The 20637-nt window shown below is 35.9% G+C and overlaps 1 protein-coding gene across 1 annotated transcript; it reads right to left on the reverse strand.

The window, feature by feature from the left end:
* Positions 1 to 5729: 5729 nt before the first annotated feature.
* LOC121427316 lies at positions 5730 to 17669 on the reverse strand. Its single transcript, XM_041623654.1, has 2 exons — positions 15524 to 17669; positions 5730 to 7924 (listed from the first exon to the last, which is right to left on the reverse strand). The coding sequence occupies exons 1-2, from the start codon at positions 17241 to 17243 to the stop codon at positions 6177 to 6179; spliced, it is 3468 nt and encodes a 1155-aa protein (XP_041479588.1). The 5' UTR covers positions 17244 to 17669; the 3' UTR covers positions 5730 to 6176.
* Between the last annotated feature and the right edge of the window lie 2968 nt (positions 17670 to 20637).

Here is a 20637-nt window from a genome sequence, read left to right on the forward strand (position 1 = left end):
TGGGGGAATTGTTTGGTTTTTCTTCAAGCATGTCAAGTAAGAAAACAAGCAAGCAAATTTAACAATCAAGAAAATATTTAAAAAGAAATCAAGATCTCTATACCGCCGGACATTCGAGTAACCTCCCATAGAGCTAGCTGCACCAAGGCATGGATTTTTTGGAACTCCAACAAAAAAAAATTAATAATAATCTGAATAGTCACCCTACGTCGAATTAAGACTGCTTTTGAGAAGCGTTTCCAAAGATATTTTGTCTCGACAATTATTTTCTCCTTTTATTCCCTTCATTATCTTTTATTTCATTCCTCCTTATTTCTTTTCCCCCATGATCCCAATCTTTCGTTTTCTCTTTTTATTTCGTTCTCATGTATTTTCCCTGCTCATACACACAAACAAGGAAAGAAAACGAAATTTAAATAACGAGCGCGAAACGCGAGCTAAAGTTTGTTATTTAAACGGGGCATTTCACATTCCAAGCACTGATTTTGCAACGGGAGGCGTATGTTTCAAACAAAACTAATAAAACATACAACTAGTTATTTCTAAATTTATACTGACTTGGAAAACAAAATATTTTGAGAGCTCTAATCCTTATAAGGTTTCTTATTAGGGTACATCTTAAAACAAAGAAAATATGATTAATGTCCCCCAAAAATTGAGCGGGCTAAATAATTATGTTGTACCCCGTAAATTAATAAGAGGTTGCGAGCGAGCAAAAATTTTGACATTCTTATGACGAAAATCCAATTTTGTGATAGATTTTTATTTTTGATAACAAATATTTTTGAAAATATCATATTTCATCTTTTTACCTTTCCTTTTCCTTGTTCTATCCCATTTACATAACTAATGAAACTTTAATAAGGCACGTAAGATTTTCATTACAAGTTTTTTCCTTCATAAGTCTTGTTTTGAATGGGCACTCGTTAATAAAAATGAGTCCTTAGGTGAAAATATGAGAAAGGGCACCTTTGAAAAGGCAAAGAGGCACTTGCAAACGGCATGTTATGACGGGTCCTTCTCGTATGAAATGGACATGTCCAGAACACGTCCGTGAGGGGCAATTTTCTTGGGTAAAAGAAGGCCAGGGGCACTTGCTTACACATAAAACGGGCCCTTTTTAGGTAAAGGGGCACTTTCATGGGTAAGAAGGGGCACTGATTCCAGAAAGGGCACTAACAAGAAAACAAGTTACCCGTTTACTTAAAGGTCAAGTCCACCCTAGTAAAATATCGATTAGAATAGAGAAAAATCGAACTAGCATAACACTGAAAATTTCATCAAAACCGGATGTAAAATAAAAAAGTTATGGCATTTTAAAATTTCGCTTATTTTTCCCAAAACAGTGATATGTACAACTCTGTGACATGCAAATGAGTCAGTCAATGATGTCCACTCACCATTTCTTTTGTTTTTTATTGTTTGAATTAAACAATGTTTAATTGTTAAGAGATTTGACCATAACCGACTTGACTGAATCATATTGTATCAAACAATGCTAATTACACATGTTCGGGGAGGAATTGATCACCGTTTCACTCGCCATTGAGGAGAAAATTAGAATTTTTCATAGAATAAAATACAAAAGAAATAGTGATGTCATCAGTCTCCTCATTTGCATGCATACCAACCAGGATGAGCATATAACTGTTCTGTGAAATTAAGCGAAACTTTAAAATGTCATAACTTTATTTTACATCTGATTTAGATGAAAGTTTCAGTGTTATGCTTATTGGATTTTTCTTTTTTTATTCAAATCAATTTTTGTTAGGGTGGACTTTAAACCCCTCTTTCCTTTTCTTCTTTCTTTCGCCCCCTTTAACCAGTTCTCTCTTTTCCCTTCCTTTCTTCTTTCTAATGTTCCTCCACCATTTTCAGTTTCTAAGCTCCTTTCTCTCTCTTCTTTATACTCCTTATTCCACTTATTTCCTTTCATTTTTCTCTAAATCAAGCAATTAAAATGAAAAACTTACGCAGATCATTTTGATTAGGCACCAGGGTTGCCTAACGCAAAGGTTTGCAATCAATCGCTAAATACCAATCAAGATCACCGTTGCATGTGCGTTCTGCTTAAAATACTGACCGGGAACCAATCAGTGCGGTTATTTCATATTTGCAATTCATCGCAAACCTTTGCGTTACAGAGCCCTGGCCAAGATAGATGTTCATGTTACAAAAAGCAACATTTATGAAATCAAGTATTACATATTTCATATAATTTCATAATACTGTTTCACAGTACACACATAAATCTCGTTAGGAATTGGAAAAGCATTATGAACTTTTAGAGAATTGACCAAACGTGGAATGGCTAAACTAGTAAGGGGTACCCAGATCAGATATTGAGAAAATTGAAACAAGTCAACATTAATACAGAAATCAGATAACAAGTTCAAAAAGTTATGAAATTTTGAAAGTTTTTTCAATAAAGATTTTGGAGTAATATGTTTTATATGAACGAGCTGCTTGATGTAACGTCTCTCCTTTCCCCTTGCCTTCTTATTCTATAAAATTTCTTTTGGGTAAACTATTCCAGAGTAACAAAAATTGCCAATTAACCATTATAAGGAGTTTGAACAAAAAATTGAGATAATTGTGATTTTGAAATACATAAAAAGTAGGGAGGCCATCATTACTTTCCCGCTTGGATATGTCATAAAGAAATATATAGAAATATGTACACAATACAATATACTCTTTTTATGCTTTCCAAAAAATCTTTATTAATTACATAATCACAATCAAACATCTTTAACCAGAACACATTTTCAGGTTATGTAGTTTGGAAGACAAAAAAAAACAAACTGAAAAAGGCACAGGTAATCATTTTTTAAACTTCAAAATGAACATCTCAACCAAATTTGTCTCTTAGATAAAAAAAACCCTGCTTGTCCATCTGTAACTTTTATTTTGTTGCCTGAAAGAATGAGATTAAAAAATGACAGTATTTCAAACATTTAAGCATAGCTTGTTATTTTGAAGGTTAGTTACTCCATGGGATATCCAAAAATTTGAAGGTTTGAAATGAGGTTCAATATTCCGAATAGGCCTAAGGCATGGGCAGGACTTATCTCGTAACATACCTTCTCTTATTGGCGGATTAACAATCCTTTGAAACAATTCTACAAATATCATTTACAAAAATGAACTTGTTTCATATTGCGCTTTTCACAAAAAACAAACTTTCGGAACGAGTGTATACACATACCCAACTACTAAGTACACTTCAAGAAATCTTAACCTCATGAATTTAGCATCTGTGCCTTCCTGTGGTTAAGTACAGGACCTCATGAAGCCTGAATTTCTGTTTCCTAATTATTTTTTTACAATTCTAAACGCATTTGTAATAAATGTTTCCTAGTACTCTTTAAAATCTCAAAATGGAAATGTTTCAAACATTGAGTAATAACATTTGGTGAATAGGCCTAATACGTAGATCAAAATAAATCTTACATTAGTACTCACTCCAGCAATTTCTCATAGGTTTGTTACTTAATGGGATTGAATAATCATAAGATAAATCAATTTGAAGGTTTGAAATGAGGTTCAACATTCCGAATAGGCCTAAGGATTGTACAGTAAGTTATCTTGTAACACACTTCACATTCATTTTGAATGAACAAAGTTTGAAACCTTTGGAATAACGCCACAAATATAATTTGCGAACCCAATTTTTCATTTGGACTATTGAATATGTTAGTATTTTTATTTTACGTGTTTCAAAATATCGAACAAGTGTTTAAACATACCTGACTAAAAATAAGCATACTTCAAAAAACCTAACTTTATGAATTTAGCATCTGTGCCTTCCTGTGAAACACAGGACCTCATGAAGCTTAAATACTCAATTTATTTTTCAATATATCTGCAAATTTCTGACCTCATTACATTTTACATTCCTAAATGTATTTGTAATAAATGTTCCTTCGACCCTCAAAAACGAAAATGTTTTAAATATTGAGTAATAACATTTAGTGAACAGGTCAATACATAGATCGAAATAAATCTAAATAAGTACTCACTCCAGCATTTTCTAAAATATGTTTGGACATAAAATTTATATTATTTTACTAATCCCACACGAATTAGCAAGCTAACTACCCTGAATTATCCATGATATTGATAATGAACCTCGTCTCTTAAATTTCATGTATTGTAGAGTGTGGTATGTGATTTTCTAATAAAAAAACGGCCTTCATTTGCATATGGACGAGAATTTTAACTAAAACATGTTTTTTTTATTACATCTCTCAGGGGGGGGGGGGCAGGGTGGGATGTGCTCCCCCTGGATCCCAACTGTAGGCCCAAATCATGATCACAAAACAATTTTAACACCGATCAACACACTGGAAAGGATGAAACAACCAACTACTCTGTCAAAAGGGCAATATGAACAAATACCAAAACTGGTGACAACATCAACACATACATCTTGCAGTGGGGATAATAACCAATTATCTCAGTAGAAAATTCTGCCACTATACTATAATTGTTTTGCAAGATTGTATTTGAATTCATGTTTTCTAATGCTATCTTCAAAGGATGAATTACGAAGGGTATTAATTATTATTCTAGAATAAAATTGTCGCTTTTATTTTTCCTCAGGGTTTATTGAATGGTAAGTAAACTTGCATGTGATGGATGAAAGCTATGTGACATCCAATATGAATGATCAATTTGAATAGGAAAATTTCAGGGGGGGGGGCAAAGCCTGAGAAGTAAGCTTGAACAAGAAGCTATCTTTTAGAATTAAACCCTTTTTCTTTTGGTAGAATACATGTAGTATATACTGCATGGAAATAGGTTTTATGCTGCTTGCAAATCTGAAAGATTAAATGTTGTTATTTCAAATAGAGAATTTGAAGGAAAATTGCCTTTATATACACTTGAATTCTTTTTCTGCTTGATTCCCTCAGAGGAGGTAAACAATTCCTGCAAACAATTATACTCCATTGTGTAAGGAATAGATTTCTGACATTCATGGTTGTTCAGTATTCCATGCATTGTACTGGTCTTGGGGGTGCTTGTTTCACAATGACTTATAAAAAGTCATACTTAAATTCCAAGTTGTAACACATCAACGCATTGGTCAGATAATGTCAACTACTATGTAGTCATCAATGAAATTAGGTTGAGTGCTTTTCAGTGTGACTCTAAGTCACTCTTTGTGAAACACCCCGTAATATGCCTACTATTATTATTATTATCAATATGTTAAAGGCTCATACAGCAGTCATCATCAAATACCTACTATTATTATTATCAAATGTTAAAGCTTGTGTATAGTTTTGGTAAATCCACCAAAATGCACCTATCACTATTCCAATTCATTGCTAGCTAATATGAATGGATATGCCATATAACAGTTATCATGTGGAGGATATGAAATGAAAATGTGTTTTACAGGAAAAATTTTGCGATTTTACATAGAAATTTAACTTGATCGGGTCACCCGATCAAATTAAAATATCTGTGTGTTTTTGTCTTTCAATTAAATCCTATTCCAAATCATGGAATGGGCTGAAACTTTCAAGATATGTTCTTTGTCTGTAACTTTTGGATATCTAATCACTAGATTTATAAGATAAGTGCTTGAATGCCCATTTAATAATTTAATTTAAAACAAGCATTGCCAAGAGAGGGCGCTATATATCCAAGATTTGAATATTTGAAATTTTCTCAGAGAAGTGCAGTTGGAAAAATATCTAACGGTCTGTACGCTTCAGTAAGACTGTCATATTAGATGATATTCGATTATCAATCACATTATTGACCCTTTACCAAAGCTATACACAGGCTTTAAAGGCTCATACTGCAGTCATCATCAAATACCTCTCTGTAAAACAAATGTAACTTGAGAACACTGCTATTTTTAGCACATTGTCCTTTTTGGTTTAGAGCAACGTGCTTCTGTAATAAAACAATTTTAGTATATAAGTATAGCAGCTGTTGAAGTAAGCATAGTAGGCCTACAATTGTGGTTAAAAATATTTGATGTGAACTGGATCAATGCTTACATTATCATTCAATTCTCTGATAATTGGAATAGTAACTCAAAATAAGAGTTATCATTTTCTTCTTTACTCCTCCTTTTCAGCTACTAGTAATCCTAACCATGACTTCCACATAGCAATTCTCCTTATTGACACTGTGACAAGCAAATGCTCCACATATTCCTAATCATCATTCTCGCCATCCCAACTATCATCATCATCATCATCATCATCAGACTCATCCAAACTCTCATCATCAGACTTGTCCAAACTCTCATCATCGTAATCCCAATCACCATACTTAAAATTAAATCTTGGAGGACTTGAAAGAAAGAGCTCGGCGTCTGGTTCAGTTTCTCCTCTAACCATGACAGACAGGTGTCTCGGTAGAATACCTTCATGGGGTATCTTGTGACGCAAGATTGTCCTAGCTGCTATCTCTTCCAATCTCAAAACTTCTGTTGGTGGAGAGATGACAGTCACCACTTGTTTGTCCTTGGGTGAGTTTGGATCAAAGAATACATAATTACCAAGCATCTCTTTTACAGTCTTACCATCAGCATTGCAAACATCAGGATCACATCCATTGCGGATAAGGATAAGAGACACATCCCGGAGTAACAATGGATACAGATCATAAGTGATAATATTGAACAAAGGATGCAACATTGAATTACCACTGTCACTTATCTGTGTCGCATCTTCACACTGAACTAGAGCTGATATGAGCAGCTTCACACGGTTTTCTTTCAATGTACCCTTACTATCAGAGTCCAAGAGTATTTGAGTCATCCTATCCATGATATAGTGGGTAACTGATGGGGAACTTCTTCCACATCTTCTTCTCATCATACAAATCATACGTCCAAAGACTTGAAGAAGTGACTTGAACATTTCCTTTGACATGGAGAAATCATAGAGAGGAACATGATAGAGGAATGCTCCAAGGTGATCATGGGCCAACTCTGTTGCAAACTTGTGTAGATGAGAATCTGAGAGTTCTGTGAATTCTTGAAGACAAAGTTCAAGAAGCTTGTAGCACTCCCCAAAAAGGTCATGTCTTAGCTGAATATCTCGCCTAACAAAGAAAATGACGTAGAGGACATTAAGGATCATCTTCAAGACACTCCCCAGCTTGGCCGTGGTGGATTTCAATTCCCATTGGACTGCTTCCTCAAATATTTGAGTACCCTCAGAACGCCGTTCATTTCCTTTGGAAAAGAGATAACAATCATGTCCATGGGTTAGAAGTCTTGGAAAGAGATATATGTCCCTCTTTTCCACTGGTAACACTCTACATGCAACTAGGAAGCACTGTATTCTTACAGCCCAATTGTCAGATTGAATTTGTTGCCAATCCTTTTCGGTGGTGCATGCCTTCATTCTAAATAAGGAAAAATGATTGGCTATTCCTACTCTCTCCTGATCTGGTACTGGCACTCCACTTCCCTTCCGGATAGCAAACGCTTTACAGAGATATTCATGAGGAGTTACATCATCAGCTTTGCAATAGCCCATAGTCAATGCAACTACCACAGCATAGATTTCACAAGCTCGTGCTTTCTGTTCAGAGGGTACCTTTAATCTACATGTACCCCTATTCACGAAAAAGTCCACAGAAGCCTTGAATTTGTGTCGTGCAGCAAAAGATGGGGGATCCAACCCATCAGAATTACACTGCAGGGTTGCTCCATGACTGATCAGGTTTCTCATCATGTCTGTTCTTGGCTTCTTGGCCACCTTGTTAAGGTAGCTATCAAATAAGTGACAGCTTTCTCCCCACAAGCAGCAGCAATTGCATCCTATTGATGCAAAATGCATAGGTGTGTTACCCCCTTTGGTGCTTGTAGCATTCGGGTCTGCACCATGCTTCAGTAGAAAGCTAACCAATTCATTGTTTGTGTGCATACATGCAATCATCAGCGGTGATCATCCAAGGTGGTTCCTAGAATTCACATCCACGTCGCGAGTAGAACAGAGTGATTTAATTCTGGCCACACTGAGTACGAGACATGTATCTCGGGATTCACGTACTTCAATCATAATAGAGGCAAGGTTGATGGGATCTCTTTGGCCGTCTTTCTTCTTCTTGCTCATGATTGGTCATCATCTGCACCAAACTTGAAGAATCTGTACACAAAAAGAAATTATAAAAAATACACTTTACAGAATGAAGTTAATAACAAAGTCTGTATGTAGAATGATCACCAAAATAGTCATGGGAGGGGGGCACTTCCATTGACCAGTGGATACTATACGCAACCATGGGGTCTCGTAAGGCACCCTAAACAAGTCTTTTTCTTATTCTGAAAATGCATCCCTTAACAATTATTGGCGTGTGGAACCCTACCTTTAACAAGTATTGGAAACAAAACGATACCCTAATTGGAAATTATTCCCTATGTGGAACAAATAGAGCAATATTTTAATTGTTACCGGGTATACGTCACGGACGTTGGTTTTACCTTTTATCTACATAATTGGGTTTAGCACGGCCCCACCTCCCACACCTCTCTGGACTCTAAACACATAATGTTGGCTGTTGGGGCAACAAGTACATCCTTTATATTAAAAACATTTTTTTGTATACCCTTGCAAATTTAACCCAAAACATGTAGCTTTCCTATACAGCAAAAATAGATACCCTTTTTTCATTATTTTAGTGTTTTTGACACGCTTATTACGTAACGTGCCCTATCTTGAAAAAGACATCCTTTTTACATGTTTTTGGGTCGCCCATGGTATCCACTTGTCAATGTAAGTGCCCCCCCGGGTCTTGATTTTTATCCAATTGCAAACTTCATAAGGGAAGGGGGGGGGGTGTTCTTTTAGAATTATATAGACTTGGTCTATAACAAGCAATTGTTTTTCTCAGATACCGGTAGCCTTTATAGGCTTAACCAATATGGTCAAGATTGAACCCAAGATGAATATCCGTCCTTATAATTACCAATGATCAATAAATGGTGATATGTTCATTTGGTGGTTATGATGTTTAGGCTGCATGGTGGACCCGGGGGGGGGGGGGGCACTTCCATTCACGAGTGGATACCATGCGTGACCATGGGGTCTCGAAAAGCACCCTAAACACCCATATTATGAAAATGCACCCATTAACAAGTATTGGCGTGTGAAACCCTACCCTTAACAAGTATTGAAGACAAAACGATACTCTTGGCAAATATTCCCTGAAATGAACCCCTAAACAAGTACAGGAATGTTTTATTGTTACGGGTCCTTCGGTCGTCGGCTTCAACTTATTTGGTTTAGTACGACCCCACATTCTACACCTCGTGCAAACCGTACTCTAAACACGAAGTGTTGGGGAAAAAAGGACATCCTTTATTATAAAACATTTTAATTTTGTTTTATTATCCCCGCAAATTCGACCCTAAACACGTAATTTTCCTAGCGAAATAGATACCCTTTTTTCATTATTTTTGTGTTTTTGACACCCTTATCACGTTACGTACGTAACGTGCCCTATCGTGAAAAAGACATCCTTTTTACGTGTTTTTTTTGGTCGCGCATGGTATCCACTCGTCAATGTAAGTGGCCCCCCCCCGGGATGGTGGATGAAATGTTTTGGATATATACATGGTCACATTGCAAAAAGGATTTACGTTTTGATGCAAATTATATTTTCTAGCCATTATGCAATCAGATTTTAAAACAAATAAACCAAGATTTAAAAAACCATGGAGATACATGTACAAAGTCACACTGCACATGTATGGGAACACGATCGATTCCCACCGCTTTGAGAATTGTGCATCATCATAAATATAATGTGACCAAAGAAGTGATGTGTCTGAAACGTCCTTTAAATGAATATAAACATGGACACATCTGTGTTTTGAGCTATATAATCAAGTATGAAATCACCGATTCTGGCCTAGAAAGTGGAAGCTTAAACATGCCCTATTTGTATTTACCGGTAATAAAAATGATATTCTGCATTTATATAGCGCTTAACACATCGGAACTATGTCTCTAAGTGCTTTACAGATATATTATTACCCCAGTCATCAGATCTTGCATGCCCGCATACAATGTATGTACCTTCTCCACTCCCTGGAGAGCATTTCAACAAGAGTTCCAAGACTACGTTGCTAGGCATATTACACAGACTTTCACATCCTACCGGGTACCCATTTAACACCTGGGTAGAGAGTGGCAAATTGTGGATTGACACCTTGCCAAAGGGTGCTAGGCCATGGTGGGATTCGAACACACGACCCTCTGATTACAAGGTGAGAGTCAGAACCACTACACCACGGCGCTTCCACACCAACCAAAGTATATTCAAACTTGATTCATATCATTTTAATACACATTTTGGTTTCCATACATTATTCTGTACAATTGGTTTATTAACATCCCAAGTCATGAGATCATCCTTTATTCCATCTTCACCATCCCCATAGCAACACCAGGTTCATTGCATTCCATTCTCTCATTCATTTTCCCTTCAGTCATGCTTCCTAGTTTTCCCTTATTCTTTCTCCACATGGCCTCATTGTTTAGTTCTTAGTATTCAGTTCCACATCATGATCACTGTTCTACGCTTTCATTGGTTCTTATTTAAAAGAGGTTAGTTTATTTTGTGGGCCATACCTTTTCCTTGTATTTGATTGGTTGAAATTTGATTATTTTGAAAAGACAAGTCCACCCAACCAAAAAGTTGATTTGAAATAAAAGAGAAAATTCCAACAAGCATGGCACTGAAAATATCAGAGTTGGATGTAAAATAAGAAAGTTATGATATTATGAAGTTCTTCTTAATTTCACAAAATAGTTACATGCAAATCCTGGTTGGTATGCAAATGAGGAGAATGATGACGTCATCCAATCATTATTTCTAATATTCTAATTTTCTCAACATTGTTAAGTGAAATAATTGAAATATTGCATAATTCAAACAATAAAAAACAAAATAGTGAGTCAGGGATATCATCAACTCTCTCATTTGCATAACACTGAGTTGTGCATAGAACACTTTTGTGAAAAACAAGCGAAACTTAAAAATGTCATAACTTTCTTATTTTACATCTGATTTTGATTAAATTTTCAGTGTTGTGTTTGATCTATCTCTATTCAAATCAACATTGTTCTGGGGTGGACTTGACCTTCAAAGATTTAAAGTGGTACATCTCAGTTATTTTGTGTTCACCTTTATTCATTTAGTTTTATTCTATTTTCTATATAGAGGAGCAGTGGAGATTGATTTGTTTTGAACAGAGGCCCATTTCATAAAGAACTTGCAACTGTTGTAACTTGGCACCTACCATTGAAACCTTGATTATGATTGGCTGCTGAGCCCTATTGCCATGGTAGTTGTCATTATGGCAAAGGTACATTTGCAAGTCTTTTATGAAATGGGCCCAGGAGTGCACATGAGACTGGAAAGGGTTATTTATTTTGAGAATGTTACATTTTACTTACTGTACATAAACATACTAATCTCACTGCTTTGCTTCATTATGTGTTAACCTTATTGAACATTATAATATAATCTGATTGCAATACATAATTCATGTTTCGCAATTAATTCAACTTTTTTATCACTGTGCAATATGATCAAAGGGTCAGAGCCTGCATGACAAGTGTCCAGCTTGGCTGAGAATATGCTAGTAGTTTATGTTAATGATACTCACATTAAGGACTACTATATTATTAACCCTTATATGTGGTAGGTATAACAATCTTCCACTGATGATTTTGACTTACAACTTAGTTATCCAAACAGGTATGTCAACTTGACAAGCAATTGAGCTAACCATGCTCATTAGCTTTGCCCTCATTAAGCCATTAGTCTCAAAATCTTAAATCAAATAATTACCTTTGATATCCAGATCCCCTGTCTAAGAACCCTTATTCATTGATTTAATCTCAACCCATAAAGCTCTAATTGATAATACTTTCAGAAAACCACTAATCACAGAACAAAGAACTACCTTCCCCTTCCCAATAATTAAACCCTCTTTTTTCCTATATCCTAAACCCTTCTATTACATATTTGTTGTCGAGTATATGCCTGGAGCATGGTGAGGGGAGCGCCCAAGGGCTCAGGTGAGAATGTTCTGGACCTCACAGACTGAACATCTATTTCTTGACAATCTGTATTGACTTTGCATCTATATTTATGATTGGAGTCATATTTGACATTCAACAATTAGTTTCATTACATGGTGTGGATTTATGACAACTTCATTACCAATCCAAATGCAACATTTGATGCAATTATCAGCATTCTGCTTGGTGAATTTATTCAAACTATTTTCAGCCTGAATAACCATTTCATGTACAATTTCATTTTCTCTTTAGTTTTGTTTGTTGGTTATCAAATTTTAAAAGAGGCATATGTCGACACAATCTACCACCAATATATCAATAAGAATCAGAGTTTTGACAAAGTGGCCCCCCCAAAAAAAAAAAAATAACAAGCTGGCAGCACATCTGCTGTGAACTAATGAAAATACAATCGCAATTTATACTGTAATTACCAATATACAGTGTGTCTAAAATACTATACACTTTTGAAAGGGCTACCAAACAAAAAATATGTCACCTTGGGGGAAAATACCTGTATATATGGAAAGTAAACTTTCAGAAGACAACAAAAAGTTGGAAAACTATTCGTGCTCGAGTGTGCACTGCCCACTTAAACAAAGGGTATGAAAATTAGGGCGGGCAGGAATTATTAGCCTTCCCATTTCTTTCAGTTTTTGAGGGGCGAGTCCCTTAGAACTTTCAAAATTGAGGATGCTGTGATAAATTAATGGTCATTATCAATTCAAATTGTTCAAGCAAATTTTTATGAACTATCAAACTGAAATTCCATGCATGAGCATGAATTGCAATCTTTAGGGCAGCAGTTTAACTTTACAATGTGGGTCTCAGCAGTGTGTTCATTGGAGTCAGGAGAATAGGGGTAAGAAACGACGTCAGTGGGTGAAGTAAGCTGATGGGAAAAGGGTCAACAGAACGTTTAGCCTCACTCCTACAGGTCCGTCCCTCCCCCTCCTGTTGAGACTGAGACTGCTCGCTATTTCATTATTATTAAGGTAATAGTGGACTGTCTATTTGATAGTTAATAGTGGACTGTCTATTTGATAAATTCTGAAAATTCGGTCATCAACTTTTACCTATCAATCATTCAATCAACAATTTGTTAGTAAATAAACCCATGCAATCAAAGTGATCAAACAATAATCTTTTTGAATAAGTTATCAATCAAACATTCAGCTTTTTCAATAAATTATCCAATAAATCACCATAATTAGTCAAGTTTATAATCATTCAACGGAAAAGAAAGACTCATCAGTCACTTGGCATTTAAGTTTTGAATACCATCCAGGAGAAAGGGGGGGGGGGGGGTGGAGGGTGGGGTGAATACATAATTTGTAAGAGAACACACAAAAAATGTCCCTTTAACCCAGTCTTACCCTATCTCACCCCCTTGCATGTAACAGGTACCATATCATTACTCTGACTCTCACAAGCACACCTGCTAAGAAAAACTAACAAGTGGAATGTCTCTGGCCGTCTTACCTGCATCACGCGATTCAACATAGTAGCAGTGCTGACTTTGAAAACTACTATAACTCGCACAAGATGTTCAGTGATACTCTTCTTTCCACATTTTATGAATTAGACCAATACACTTACAGAGATAGGATGGTAATTCAACAAATACCCCCAATGCGGCCAAAGTTCATTGATCTCACATGACCTTTGACCTTGATCATGTGACCTGAAACTTGCACAGGATATTCAGTGATACTTGATTACTCTTATGTCCAAGTTTCAAAAGTCAGATCAATAAACTTGCAGTTATGATGGTAATTCAACAGATACCCCCATTGTAGCCAAAGTTCATTGACCTTTGACCATGGTCATGTGACCTAAAATGCGCACAGGATGTTCAGTGATACTTGATTACTCATATGTCCAAGTTTAATGAACTAGACCAACATGCTTCCGAAGTTATGATGGTAATTAAACAAATACCCCCATTCGGCCAAAGTTCATTGACCCTAAATGACCTTTGACCTTCATCATGTGACCTGAAACTCGCACAGGATGTTCAGTGATACTTGACTACTATTATGTTCAAGTTTCATGAATCAGATCCAAAAACTTTTTTAAGTTTTGATTGTAATTCAACAGATACCCCCAAATCAGCCAAAGTTTATTGACCATAAATGACCTTTGACCGTGGTCATGTGACGTGAAACTCATGCAGGAGGTTTGGTGATACTTAATTAACCTTATGTCCAAGTTAAATGAACTAGGTCCATATATTTTCTAAGTAATGATGACATTTCAAAAACTTAACCTCGGGTTAAGATTTTGATGTTGATTCCCCCAACATGGTCTAAGTTCATTGACCCTAAATGACCTTTGACCTTGGTCATGTGACATGAAACTCTAATAGGATGTTCAGCAATTCTTGATTAACCATATGGGCAAGTTTCATGAACTAGGTCCATATACTTTCTAAGTTATGATGTCATTTAAAAAACTTAACCTAAGGTTAAGATTTGATTTTGACGCCGCCGTCGTCTGAAAAGCGGCGCCTATAGTCTCACTCTGCTATGCACGTGAGAGAAAAATGCTACACTAAAATTACGATTCTCGTTTAATCATGCATCAAATTTCTTTTTTTTTCTGGAGCGGGTGTAAAATAATTTGTGATGATATACAGGGCATAGGATGAAAACTATTTTCTATTTTTTGAGAAAAAGGCATTTCATTTAGTTTTTTTCACTACTTGTAGATTATATGGGGAAGCTGCTAGCATATGATGTCACAAATATAACATATATAAAATGCGCAGGATTTCAATCCTTATAACTTTTAAAATCTTTACTGGATTTTGCGCAAACCTTCACCAATATTTTATATTATATTTTTATTTTCATGATATATTTGTAAGAGTGAACTCCCCTTCAATTGAACTTGTAGGGTTGGTGAGTTCTTTGGGAAGAATTATACTTAAACTCAAGAATGTCTCGTGATAAACATTTAATGCACTGTAGATCAGACAATCAGTGATGGGCATCAACATATATTTCAATTCCAATCAAAATATACATTACATATAGCTGGTTGATGGAGGCAGAATAGAGCAAGCTAAATCTGCATGCTTACAAAAAGTAAGCCATAACAGGCAAGGTTCATCTGACACAAAAAAGTCTCGAGGATAACATTTTTTTTTTTGGGGGGGTAATTATTTTTCAAAATGATGCATAGAGCACAATGTCTAATTTAACTTAAAGACTTAAATGGTTTGATGTTGGTCAGTCATTTAAATTAAAGACTTCATAGAGTCAGGGAAATTCAAATTAAGTTGAGACATTTCAGGGCTGTACCAGATTGCTACATTGACTGTTCACTTGGTCTTATCATTTATTCAAACATGATTAAATAATACAACTAGTGAGTGATTCAGACCATGATCAGTTAGATTCTCAACAATCCTTCTAAGGGAACCGGGCGTCCATTGTTGATATTTATCTCTCAGTCTTCATCTGATTCCTCAGAAGAATCTGAAGAAACAGAAGAATCTAAATCAGAAGGAGGTGGTCTGAAGTACATATCCGCATCTATTCTCTCAGAGAGCAAACTTGGAAGTCTTTCTCTGTAAGGAACATTGTTGCGCAGGATAACTTGTGTGCTTAGCTCCTCAAGAGATGGAGGAGACGTTGGGTTCAAAAGAGGCAACATTTCTATCACCTCTGGATAATCCTGCTCAGATTGCTCAATGCAAACACTGTCTGGTGGGCAACCATATCGAATCAGCATCTTGGCAATTGGGATAATGAAATCTCTATCATGGGCCACAGCAACAATCTTCACCAGTGTTTCTAGTAATGAAGAATCTGAAGCAGGATCATAGCCGTTGTGGAAGAGGAGACCGAAAATGACATACTTCAATCGATTCCTTACTTCCTTGGTCTGCCCACAATACATATCGTCAAACATTGTATTGGCCATGTTTTCAAAGAAAACAGAGATGACTGATATTGGACGGTCACCAATTGTTGGACAGCCATCTTCAGCATACATCTTCATGCAATGCAGAATATCCTTGACATATGACAGCACTTCCTCAAGATATTTTGCTTGTGATTGGTAGTATGCAAAGTTGAACAACAGACCTCCCAATAGTTCTAAGATCTCTGGTCTTTTCTCTCTGAGCATCCCGCTATCTCCTTGGAATCCCTCTGCGTATACCTGCAACAACCTTGGAATGAACTTCACCCCTAATGATGTTGACAATCTGGACGTCAATGCGTTCTGAATCATGTCCAGGACAGTTCCAAGTGGACATTTCCCAAGCATTTCTTTCCTTACCAAAGACAACAGGAGATTGTAGCCCTCTTCTGAACCAATCTCAAAGAAAGCTGGATCAGTGTAACTGGATGTAAATCGCCAGAAATCATATTTAACTTTTGCATTGTCAGGTATGGACTTAATACCGATAGTAAATGCCTTCCGCCTGATCTTACTCCTCAGAACACCATTTAGAACAAGAGTTGTCATGTGAGTAAAGAAATTGTCGAGGGCACAGTCAACATGAAGTGAAGATAAATCACTCTCATTTCCAGGATGTTTCCATGAAGATGCAGCAAGGTGAAAGGAGTGACATGCATCAACTAAATGGTATACATCAAAGAGTGCTTGTGAAACTCCCAACAATTCATATGCCTTGACCATGTCTCCAGGAGGCACTGGAATTTCACTTTTTGATGAAAAGTACTCCACCACATCTTTGAAGCTGTTTAGAGCTGCCACACAAACAGGACTCAATCCATCATCATTCATTTGCAAGATTGCTCCATTGTGGATCAGAATTTCAATGATATCAATAATTCTTTGAAGCTCCTGTTTTGGGTACTTTATTTTAGTCCGACATATGGAAATCATAGGTTTGTCCCCTTGACAGGCATAATGAAGAGCAGTGCTACCACTGACAGTGCAAGTCAGGTTAGGGTCAGCTCCAGCTTCCAACAAGAGATTAACAATGTCTTTCTGTCTATTTTTGCAGGCGATCATCAGGGGTGTTTGTCCCAAGTGATTACATCTGTTAACACAAGAAGGATCACTTGAAGAAGCAAGGTACTGCCTCACATCCTCTGCATCCCCAATCTCTCCTCCTTCAGTGAGGGACACCAAATCAACACCGTCTTTGATCCACTGAACAATCTTATTCTTCACACTACTTTCCATGTCTGATGCCATCAGTGTGAATGTATGGATCTCAAATGCCTCATGAATCTGAGGAGATAAAAATAAATATTGAACTCTAAATTTGAATTCATACCAATGTGCTAAAACTGTTCACAGGCAAGGTTCTGACTATTGATAATCAAGAAAACCACCCTCAACACTCAGGTCTTCACTATACCTCCGGCAAAATCCATGAAAGAAGGGCATCAAAGTGCAAGTTTAAATTCATAAAAGTGTACATCCGGTTGATTATACATTTCTATGAAGAGATGCAATAGATTATTAGCAGTTGATGCAGATGTCTTTAAAATGCAACATTGACAGATTGGTGAGAAATTATAGTTCATACACATAGCAGTTCATTGATCTGTGATCCAAATTGGTCACCAACACAGATACATGCCATGGCATACCCTAAACAAATAGGAAACAATACCCTTTACAAGTGCTGAACATACTGCCCTTCCTCATCTTAATTGCTTGGGTTTAATATGATTAAAGTGAGGTCCAGGCTGGAGATATCTATACCTCAATAATTAGTTACATTTACAAAGCAAAATGGTGAAAATTTGATCAAAATCGGATAGCAAATAACAAAGATGTTGAATTTCAAAGATTTGCATTATTTCGGTGAAACAGTTCTAGGCATGTTTTATGAATATTCATTAGATGGGCTGATGATGTCACATCCCCACTTGTTTATTTTGTATTTTATTATATGAAATTAGGTTTATTCAAAATTTTTATACCAAGAACTTAAACAATTGAATTGACAACTGATTAAAGTGCACTCAATTATTTATGGCCGCAATTTATTTCATAATGGAGACACATTTGTGAAATAAAGAAACATTAATGATTTCATGTAAGAACATAAGAAAAAGGAAAGTGGGGATGTGACATCATCGGTCCACCTAATGAATATTCATGACGATGTGCGTATAACTGTTTTCACAAAATATTGATAAACTTTAGACTTCAATAACGTCGTTATTTGGTATCCGAATCTGATGAGATTTTCAGCATTTTGCTCTGTGAATTTTACTCTATTATAGATATATTTCAGCCTGGACCATTCCTTTAAGAGTATGACCAAGGTTCCTACAGGGCATGGACCTGGCCACCAAGAATTATCTATTGTTACTGGGGGTGCTGTGACAATGCTCAGCACCCCCAGTAACAATAGAATAACTGTGGACAGGTCCATGCTACAGGGCAATACCATCTTCCTGACAAAATGGATAAACTCATCTTATCATTGTAAGTTTTAATAGCAATATGCTGACATGGCAAGATTATTGTTCAAATTGATATGCATGTATGTTGTAATGTAGTTTTTTTATCTTGCCATGACAACATAACTTTTAAATGGCACGATAACAAACCTCGCCATGTAAACTTCCAAGCTTTTGTGTTATTTTGTTCTGATGAAGATGCAAACTAAGCCTAGATTTAATTGATCCTCCTTGAAGCGATTAGAACAACCACTTCACTGTTATTATGAGTCAACGCACACCATTAACAAGAAAAAAATCTAAAAACGTACATGCACAGATGTATTTATTGTATCCAATCATGAAATAACAAAGAATATTATATACTTTAAACTCTCAATTGAAAGATTTTCTTTCCACAAAATATTACATACATGTATGTCTGCTTATAATTTTCCAAATATTAAAGTATAAGGTCATCAACTCAATTTCCTTGTAATCTACAAAGAATTAACTACATCTGTACATCTATTAACAATTCTCCCCAGGGTGCAGTTTCATAAAGCTGTTCGTAACGACTGGTGATACTTTCTAATGTGCTAAACCGTCGCTAATGCAATATGCAACTTACTGCAAGAAGGGATCACCAGTCGTTCTTAAAGTCGCTCTTAACTTACGAACAGCTTTATGAAACACCCACCAGGAGTATAGTGTATGATGGGTGCTTACATAACATGACTCGTTTTTTTTCTGATACCCCATTGTAGCATCCCTTTGGTACAGGCAATATAATTCTGTGACTGGTCTTTTTAAATGAATATTCATCAAATGTATTATCCTTTAGGAGAAAATTGAAATAGTGACATTGAATTAGGGATCCAACAAACAGGGGTTTGAGAGATCACAAACAAACTGAACTGAAAACAATGAAATTGAAAGAGCTCCCATACTTTTGTACAAAGGATAGTTTAGAACAAGCTGAAATGAAATCCCCGAAAGCTTAAAGAGAAATGCCAGTAGTTGCAGTAAACACTGATTTCAAGAGAAAGTCTGTAAAACCAGGCTTAATTGTCAGAATGTAATCGAGGATCTAGATCTGGTACACTTACATAAGCTGAACTTTGTGAAATCTTGAAATCTACGCTGAAAAATGTTCACACAGAAGATCACCAACACAGATAGGCACACGTGGGACAGTGTATTAATATTGCTGGAATAAAGACCAGACGGAAGTGACCGAATCTGCGCTTATTTTGCTTATTTCTCAGCAATTACACAATTTCTTCCAGAATCCTTTGGCACATATTTTTTATTCATACAAACAGACACTTGGGTGGTCATTATATCAGATTCTGTCAAAAGTCATTTTGAGATCGTTACCAAAACTGGAATTTATCTTTAAATCAGCTATTAAAAAGCTTAACTCTCACACCTCTGAAATGAGGAGAGAGCGACCAGATGACCGATTATATTCCATGCAAGTATCAGATAGAACTTTTAATTGTTAACAGAGTACTTTAAAGGGAAGTTCACTCTAGTTATCAATATCAAACTTGATTTTAATACAAGCAGCAAATGAAGATAAATATTGGTGAAGGATTGATGAAAATCTGTCAGAAAATACTGTAGAAGCAAGTTAAGTTTGTTTTGTGACTGCAGACGAGCAGCTCCTCAAGTTTTGTGATATGAATAAAGAAAAAAGTTGTTTTTTAAATTGAAATTGATATTCAAAATTTGTGGGGTGGATGGATGTATATCATCAGACACATCATTTCATACTTCTGTATTCATTTTCCATTAAGAAAATTAAATTTAAGGAATTTATACTTTACACATGAATGGGATAGCTGCTCAAGTGCTCAAGTATGACATTAAAAATAACAAAAACCTAAAAAATTCATAACTCTCTTTTTTTCTTTGACAGATTTTCCTCTTCACCAACATCCCCCCCCTTTTTTCGCTTTTATTGAAAGTAACTTTCGTCAGGGTGACCTTCTTTAATTTCATATGTTCATGAATGCTAAGACATACCAGTATGATACAAAGATACAACATACAAGTACTTTACATGGGTATCATAATAATATGAATTATGAAAGTAATGAAACTATATACAGCCAAAATAATTATTTGCATTACACCTTCAAAGTCATAATCAATTAACAAAACATCAGCATCCTGCTGAATTTGCT

This window comes from Lytechinus variegatus, chromosome 14, assembly GCF_018143015.1.
Source record: "Lytechinus variegatus isolate NC3 chromosome 14, Lvar_3.0, whole genome shotgun sequence".
Lineage (NCBI taxonomy): Eukaryota > Metazoa > Echinodermata > Echinoidea > Temnopleuroida > Toxopneustidae > Lytechinus > Lytechinus variegatus.

Coding starts and splice junctions, on each gene's coding strand:
- LOC121427316 (XM_041623654.1), bottom strand. CDS start 17,243: ATGGCATCAGACATGGAAAGTAGTGTGAAGAATAAGATTGTTCAGTGG. Junction 7,925..15,523: donor TTCTGAGGAATCAGATGAAG/ACTGAGAGATAA, acceptor ACCACCTTGGAT/GATCACCGCTGATGATTGCA.